The 8,917-nt window shown below is 32.8% G+C and overlaps 1 protein-coding gene across 1 annotated transcript; it reads left to right on the top strand.

The window, feature by feature from the left end:
* Positions 1 to 3,515: 3,515 nt before the first annotated feature.
* LOC143575506 (BIIDXI-like protein At5g11420) lies at positions 3,516 to 8,456 on the top strand. The gene is made up of 3 exons (XM_077059864.1): positions 3,516 to 3,653; positions 4,969 to 5,466; positions 7,676 to 8,456. The coding sequence occupies exons 1-3, from the start codon at positions 3,563 to 3,565 to the stop codon at positions 8,212 to 8,214; spliced, it is 1,128 nt and encodes a 375-aa protein (XP_076915979.1). The 5' UTR covers positions 3,516 to 3,562; the 3' UTR covers positions 8,215 to 8,456.
* Positions 8,457 to 8,917: the final 461 nt, after the last annotated feature.

The raw sequence follows: 8,917 nt of genomic DNA, 5'->3' as shown, positions 1-8,917 counted from the left end.
ACAACCCCCGTAATACGGAGAATAAAAATCTAGTATTTAAATATAGTTTGTAAAAATAAATAACTGATTTTATTTATCTTCTTAGTAAGAAATTCTGTTTATGTGTAAAACCATCCCGTCATCATGGTCCATAGAATTTAATAAATTTAATGAGAATATAGCTTATTAAATAATTTATAAATATAGACAAGGGGAATGGGGTAGGAAGCTGCAAGATATGACTTAAAAATTTTGAGTTCCGAAAGTTAAAAGCGTATATATGTTTGCATGGGATGATCATTGACTTCGTTAATGGATTGGACCTTCTTTCAAGTGCTCAACAATTTAATTAATAAATACGAGCCACTCAATTTAATTAATAAATAATCCCGTAGCTTTCGATCCTCCTATATCCTGAGTCAAGCTTTGCTAATTACACCGAGTGATTTCCTTGTGTACGTAGGTGTCAAATCGGTACAAACATCGGGGTGAAACATCACAGCTGTTCAAATTAGTTATGATAAGGGTGCAATCGTGAATTGTTGCACTTACATTCGGTACCAGAAACATTATTTTTGCAGCGTACCTAAAAAAACAAACATTCCAAAATTGTTGCTGGCCTTCTGTTTCACTACCAGAATTCAAAGTTAGTACTCGGTACTGACTTTTAATTTCATTACTGAACGATGGTAACTTTCTAATGTCATTTTCAAGTTACCTTTTTCCATCATGTCGATCTGATCTGTTTCCAATGAAATACCTTTAAGGTAAATTGACTTCGGCCACAAATGTTGCTGGTCGGACCCCACAAGGGGCTAGCATCTTAACCCTGCCAGAGCACTGCCTAGTGCCTCCAACAAGCGTTGCCTCTTGAAAACCCCTCATGGTATTCAAGCCATAGAGGATTCTATGTACCGAGGTCACAATAATCTTGACAAGTGTGTAATAATTCTGATTACCCAAAATAGTATTAATATACTAAAATCACCAACATCACAAAATCAAAGTATAAGCATTTGGTGAACTTGACCTTAAAACACTTTTATGCGAATTTTGTTCTCATGGAAACAACCAACTATTCGTTGGGGGTGAAAACATTGAAGCGGCCTAATTTTTCATAAGGTTAGATGCCATTGGCAATGTAAATAAAAATTAGAAGAGTCATTTGTCACACTATCCGTATCGGTTATTATTGGTTAATGAGTAATGGTTCGAATGATCAAAATCCGTTGTGTTTTATAAAAGACATATGATTATTTTATTTTCTTATAACTTTAACCATAGTTCCTTTTCAACTAGAAAATACAAATAAATGTAGATGAGATCAATACCGTACCGGAACATGTATCAAAAATACCGATGTTAAATTTATGAAAAATTGAGTACCAAATTTACCGGTACGATACCAACACTCATTACCAAATACTCATCTTTATAAGGTATATGTGTCGGTAACAGAAATACCGATATCGAATTTATGAAAAAGTGAACGCCGAATAAGAAACCGTGTCGAATCTGTTGGTATGGTACAATACCAAACGCTCATCCCTGCTAATAACATCTCTATCTTAATTCACGTGGTTTAAGTGTTAAAAAAATATGAGTTAAGTGCCATTTTAGTATCTGTGGTTTGTTCAATTACGCAACTTTAGTACTATCTTTGAATTTATTGCAAATGGCTACCTCACTTTTCTAAAACTTGCAATTTTAGTACTTTTTTCTAACTCCATCTATTTTTTCCGTTAAGTCAAGGGTAAATTAGTAATTTTGATTATTTTATTTATTTTCTCTTTTAGCTAAGTGTCATTTTCATACCTGTGTTTTGTTTAATTACGCAACTTTAATATCTTTTTTTGAATTTATTGCAACTTGATACTTTGATTAGTTTTGGATATATAGACAAACCAAAAGAGACATTACATATTACATATTATAATTAGAAGATAACAAAATACATGATAGAAGATGAAAAAAAACCATGAAATTTATAACATATTTTTTAGTCTTTTTTTGTTTTTTATTGCCAATTTAGTAGCTCAAGATCCGAGTTCATATTAGCCATTTTTCTTGCATTTTCTTTATATGCATTGATTTTTTTTTTGAAAGTTCGGGTATGATAACAGTAGCTCTTTAACACATCGGAGGATCAAAGAAAATAACAATCACACAACTTCACACCTCTTAGTATAACATCAATTGAACTTGTAGATGAACGACGGTTGACGAATCACACGGACAAAACAATATATCGTAATTGATTTAACTTAAAGATGAACAATGGTTAGGGTTTGAAGGATCAATGAGCGCGGGAGAGGGGTTGATCTGTTCATTTAGAGTTAGAGATGATCTTTTAATTGTAATATGTAATGCCTCTCTTGGTTTGCCTGTCTATCCAAAACTAATCAAAGTATCTACTTGTAATAAATTCAAAAAAATGTACCAAAATTTTGTAACTAAGCAAACCACAGGTATGAAAATGGCACTTAGCTAAAAGAGAAAATAAATAATATAATCAAAATCACTAATTTGCCCCTGACTTAACGGACAAAATAAACGAGGTTAGAAAAAAAGTACTAAAATTGCAAGTTTTAGAAAAACGAGATAGCCATTTGCAATAAATTCAAAGATGGTCCTAAAGTTGCGTAATTGGATAAACCACAGGTACTATAATGACACTTAACTCAATTAATTACGATATCAGTACTGTAAAATAGAATAGAATTAGAGGTAGAACTAATGTTAAAAATAAATTTTAGAATAAATGTATACATAAAACACTTCACTCATTTGCAGAGCCAAAGGCTGAAAAATGTCGGTTTATAATTCATGTGATTGCCAATGTGTATAGCTACTTTTTTAACGAATAAATATTGAATTATAAAGGGATTAAATTCTTCCCTTTCTATTTTACATCTAACTATTTTATCATTCCACCAAAATAGAAATGATAAAATACTAAAGCGGCTCTCAGTACAGCATGCTGTGATATTGTGCACACGTGTGTGCACCCTTAAACGTTTCACTTGAATATGATATCTTAAAAGGTACGTATATGTTACTACTTACTAGAGTTTTCAAAAAAATTTCAAATATAAATTCATGAATTATTTTCCTTTTTCCAAATTAAAATATTTAATTTTATAAGTTTATTTTACACCTACTTTTGGAGAAGTCAATGACACGTTAGTGACTAGATAACTAGTAGTTTACATCATACTAGCAACGACTAAAAGATTTTAATTCAAATATCAAATGAAAACAGAATTTAAACCTGTACCTGATATAAATATGATAGCCAATAAATAGGAATCAAGTGTTTACTGATGTATAATTGAAACATATAACTTTATAAAATTTATTATTTATCTATCATAAATCAACCGACTCTATTGGCCATCCTAACCGATGTTTTGGTGTCATGTCTACCCATTTCTATGATAAATTGAGAAATTACTTCAAAAGGGTAGTTTTGTTAATATCTTAAATGATGAGGGCATTTGTAGACTTTGCATGCATATAACTGGGCCTTTGCACACCCAGTTTTGCAATCCAAACCAACTTTATCCTCTTCTTCTCTCTCTAAATGTACAGAAAATCAATTATGGAATTAGCCACCGTGATGTCGGTGTTGCTATTAGCCACCACCATCCACACTGCCGCCGCAGTCACCGACGGTAAGTTGCTCCCCTCCCGCCTCTAATAAATAATTATATAAGTTAAACGTGTAACAAGTTATGCTGTATGTGTCTTTTGGATTACAAAACCAAGTCTTTTAAAAGAATTAAACGATGTGACAGATATCACATATCAGGTTTATAGGCATTTCAATGTCAGTATAAAGTAAGAAAAGAAATAAGATTGTTTAGACGCTAATATAACCATGTTATATTTTATAGTTAGGTCACATATAATTATAATGAACGCTTCTTTTAAAACTAATAATATGTTAAGAAATTGTAAATTTGTATAATACATCTTTTCATAGTGTTTTGATACATAACGTGATTGTGTAACCCTCATACTTTGTTATTTTCGACTAATTTAATTATGTTATATGTACATTTATATTATATATTTTACTCGTCTGACAACTTCTGCAATCATGATCTCTAGTAGTTATTGGTTATATGATTTTAACATTTCTTTAGTTAAAAAACTTGATTAAAGGTAAGTGAAAATGATATGACCAGTATCTTTTTTAAAAAATTCTCAAGTTTAGTTGTCTCATATCTAAATATTATATAATAAAAAGAAAGGATATATATTTTTATATTATGAGCCAAAAACAGCTATAGAAGTGGTCAAATGGGATATTAAGTTGTACAATCTACGCATGAGATGGTTGTACCCTGCATATGCACGTGGGTGGGCACATGCTTACGCCACGCTGTACCGAATTAGAATGAAAGTTGATAGAAGTCGACGTGATATAATTTAATTGTTTCCCTTATTTAATATCTTTATCTACCATTTTTATTTATACTTTTAATCAAAATAAATGTATTTCTTTCTTATTATTATTTTTTTACATGTTTTCTTTATTTAAAGTCTCTCCGATTTAAAGTTTTAACACAGTTGCCTTATCTATACTATACATCGAGTCGATCTGTTTTAACCTACCAACATTTCCTATACGATGAAATCATATATTTTTACATTATTATTTAAGTTGAAGTTTTATTTTTATAGAATTATAATTTATAGGGTTAACTATTCAACGTGGATGAACTGTTCAATACAACTTATTGTACCATTCTAGCATAGCCCAGAAACCGGTTTTTAAAACATTGGCTGAAACCAAGTCACTAAATGAAATTTTAAGTTAAACGTGTCTATCAAGCTTGAATTCAATGATATACATATGCAAATTAACTATCAATACACGCTAAACTGCTAATTGAACATTGTTTATTACAGCTTATTGTTTTAGTGATACACGCATTGATTGTTCAATGGTTTTGTTGCATTCTTGTTTATAATAAAATGCAGGTTTGTTATGGAATGGGAACTTTGAGCTCGGGCCAAAACCCGCAGACATGAAAGGCACGGAAGTGTTAAAGCACGATGCCATCCCCGGATGGACGATCTTTGGTTTTGTTGAGTACATCAAATCAGGCCAAAAGCAAGGGGACATGTTGCTAGTTGTCCCTGAGGGAGCCTATGCAGTTAGGCTAGGAAACGAAGCAACAATCGAGCAGACAATAAACGTGACTAAAGGAATGTATTATTCCATCACGTTTAGTGCTGCTCGAACATGTGCTCAAGAAGAGACATTGAATGTGTCGGTAGCACCTGATTTTGGTGTGCTACCGATGCAGACATTGTATAGTAGTAGCGGATGGGACTCGTATGCCTGGGCTTTTCAAGCAGAGTATAATACGGCTACTATTAAGTTGCATAATCCGGGAGTCGAGGAGGATCCCGCTTGTGGTCCGCTTATTGATTCTATTGCCATCAAAGCTCTGTACCCTCCTAGGCCATCAAGAGGTGAGTCAAATTTCTACAAATAGCTAACTTACATTGTGGGTTTCTAAGGGTGCAAATATCTGACACGAATACGATTCTAACAAGAAATTCATGGGTTTGGGCATGGTACAAATAGGTTCGGGTCAATTTGGATTGAATTTTTGAATCCATTTAGTTAAACGGGTTAGGTTTGGGTTGAACCAACAGATCGCAGGTTAACCAGTTTAACCCATTTGCTTTTATTTATTTTACTTTTTTTAAATGCGTTTATACATTAAGGGTTAGGTTCAAATAAGAAGTTTGATTTTCCTAAGAAGGCTAGGAAGGAGGGTATTTTAGTCTTAACACTTTAATATCAAAACCCACTTACTTTAATATTAAAACCCACTTAAATTAATTTCAAAAACCCACTTATATAAAACCCACTTACATCTTCACTTATCTCCTACAACCACCACCAGTCCACCGCTCACCATCACCACAATCGTCACCCACCGCCACCACAATCGTCACCCACCGCCACCACCTCGCCGGAAAATTCCGAAAAAACACAATGGAAAACGCTATGAAAAACACAATTTAAAAAACACAATGTGAAAAACACAATGGAAAAAAACACTATTAAAAAAAGACAATGATAAAAACACAATAAAAAACACAATTGTATGGCATAATGTAAAAAACACAATGAAAAAAAACACAATGAGAAAAAAAAACACAATGATAAATACAATTAATTGTATAACACAATTTTGTAAAACACAATTTTGGTAAAACACAATACGTAAAAACCCACTAATTTTTTTTTTAATTTTTATATAACAATATGGTACTCATATAAAAGATAAAAAGACACTCGTTATTATGATAAATTTGTTTTTCAATAAAAACGTTGTAAAAAAAGTTATGGACGTTTTAAAATGATGGGGGAATTTGACATGTGCCTTGCATGTGGAGAGAGAAAGCCAACAAATGTGTTATTCCTTTTATGTCATTCCCCTTATTTTCACACATGATTTTCACATAAACTAATCTCAACCCTCCATCTTAAAAATCAATAGACAAGATTACTTCCTATCATTCCTACAAAAACTATACTTTCTATTATAACCTAACCCATTATATTAAATTAAATTGGTCGAGAATCTTATACCAAACTTAAAAACTAAAAAGAAAATTTACATAAGATTTTGACTTATATGTAACTGTTTTATACATGTTTTTTTTTTCGAAAAGTAAATATAAAGTTCTAATATGGAAGAAAAATTTTTGGGACGATCGGGTTGTGTTTGGGTTAACCTGCGAATATGCGGGTTATGTTTGGGTTCACGTGTTTTACATGATTTTTGGGTTCGAGTTGTATTTGGATTCGTGACAGATTTTTGGGTTCATGTCAAGTTGGAGCTCCATCAACCCACGAACACGACCTAGCAGGTTTTATTATTGCAAGAGTTAATGCAATAAATAAGTAGATATGCGTAGGAATGTAAACGAATCAAAGATCGAAACATAAATAAACGGCCTAACAAACGTAAATGCTTTGAGGATTCTCAATAATTGCATGGCCTCTCATTATCATTTGGTCGGGTCCATGTATGAGCTAATTCAGAAATAACTTTTTTTGTCATGTAATTTTAATTATTCATGTAGGACTTATTTATAGGAGTTTTACAATCCTTAAAAGTTTTCGTGGACACAACACGATATACCTAGCTAGCTTAAGAGTTAGGTCTGTTGTAAATACGGTTTTGAGAATTAAACTGGCCGGCAAACAACTACATAAACAGTTCTGCTTATTTTATTTAAACTATCTTTATTTGAACTGACCAGCTACCGATATCTGATATAAGACATGTTGAACTAGGGAAACAAACTTAGCAGTTAAACTGGAATTCAATTTTTTCCTTCAAAAATCTCACTTGTTTATTTACTATTTCGTATTCTATTTTTATTTAAGCATTTATATTTTGTTCAAAATACAAATTCTAAAAAAAAAAAATAATTTTTAAAATATTTATATAATGTGGGGTCATTTTACTATTAATTAATTTTGAATGGTGACCCTTTCAATTACAAATTCCAGCACTTTAATGCACCTTGTCACACAAAATCAAGGTTTCATTGATGCATATGTATCATGTAGTGGATGAGAATTGGCACATCATTATCCAATTAAGTCATGACACGTATCTATAATGTATAACTTACTATATAATAAACTTATATGTAGAGAACATACTTAAAAATGGAGGATTTGAAGAAGGCCCATATATCTTTCCCAACACATCATGGGGTGTATTGGTCCCACCCAACATTGAAGATGACCATTCACCACTCCCAGCTTGGATGGTTGAGTCACTTAAAGCGGTCAAGTACATCGACTCTGCCCACTTCTCGGTCCCACAAGGAAGACGAGCCGTGGAGCTCGTGGCGGGTAAAGAGAGCGCCATAGCTCAAGTCGCACGAACTGTTGTTGGGAAAACTTACCAACTTTTTTTCACAGTGGGTGATGCTAGTAACTCATGTGAAGGGTCAATGGTTGTTGAGGCATTTGCCAATAGGGAAACCTTAAAAGTGCCATATGAATCCAAGGGTAAAGGCGGATACAAGCGTGCGGTTCTTAGGTTTGTCGCAACAAGTACGAGGACCAGGATTATGTTTTATAGTACGTTTTATACGATGAGGAGCGACGACTTTTCATCGCTTTGTGGTCCTGTTATTGATGATGTGAAGCTTTTGAGTGTTCGAAAGCCGCGTAAACTTGCTTGAATGGGTCGGGTTCCGGATTAAGAGTGTTTGGAACGCCTGGAAGAGTGTTTTTTATTTAGTAAAGAATAAACAAGTTTTTTGCTTTTATATAACTAGTATAATGATCATATGAGTAGTAATTAATATTTATAATACTATGAATGGTGTATAAAGCTGGTAATTGGAAATGGTGTGGTTTTGATTTCGTATGTAACTTTACTTTGGTATATGGTAGAAAATGAAACATATTGTGTATTTATTCTCCTATTAATCTTTTTTTCTCCATAGTTTATGCAAATACATGTTCAGTCAATACTTGTTCTAAGCAAAATAAGTTTAGGTCAAAATGAGTCATTTTAAAAAGTGTCAATACTTTCTCAAGTTTAAATTTCTCAAGTTTAAATGGTATCTAGCTCAAATGGAGCCGGTTAAAATGAGCCGCTTTACAAAAAGTACTAAAATATAAAACCCGCTATAATTTTTTAATGTTAGCTAATGATGACGTTGGAGGGTGGGTACGGCGGCGACAGAGGTGATGGAGATGACTTCAATGTGGTGTCAGGGTTATGGTGGTGTTGGAGGGGAGATAGAGGCGACGGGTGGTTGATACGTACCACGCAGCCATATCTTCACTCATGTCCCAATTCCCATGTTTAATTTAATTAGTTGCATTGTTCGTTTATGTTTCCATCTTCCCACGTTGTATAATTGGTAGTTTACATCC

The sequence above is a fragment of the Bidens hawaiensis genome, unplaced genomic scaffold (assembly GCF_021521415.1).
Source record: "Bidens hawaiensis isolate Kalapana, Puna unplaced genomic scaffold, B.hawaiensis_p1.1 tig00001412_1, whole genome shotgun sequence".
Lineage (NCBI taxonomy): Eukaryota > Viridiplantae > Streptophyta > Magnoliopsida > Asterales > Asteraceae > Bidens > Bidens hawaiensis.
Note: the sequence above shows the minus strand (reverse complement) of the source record. Positions and strands in the feature narration are given on the sequence as shown.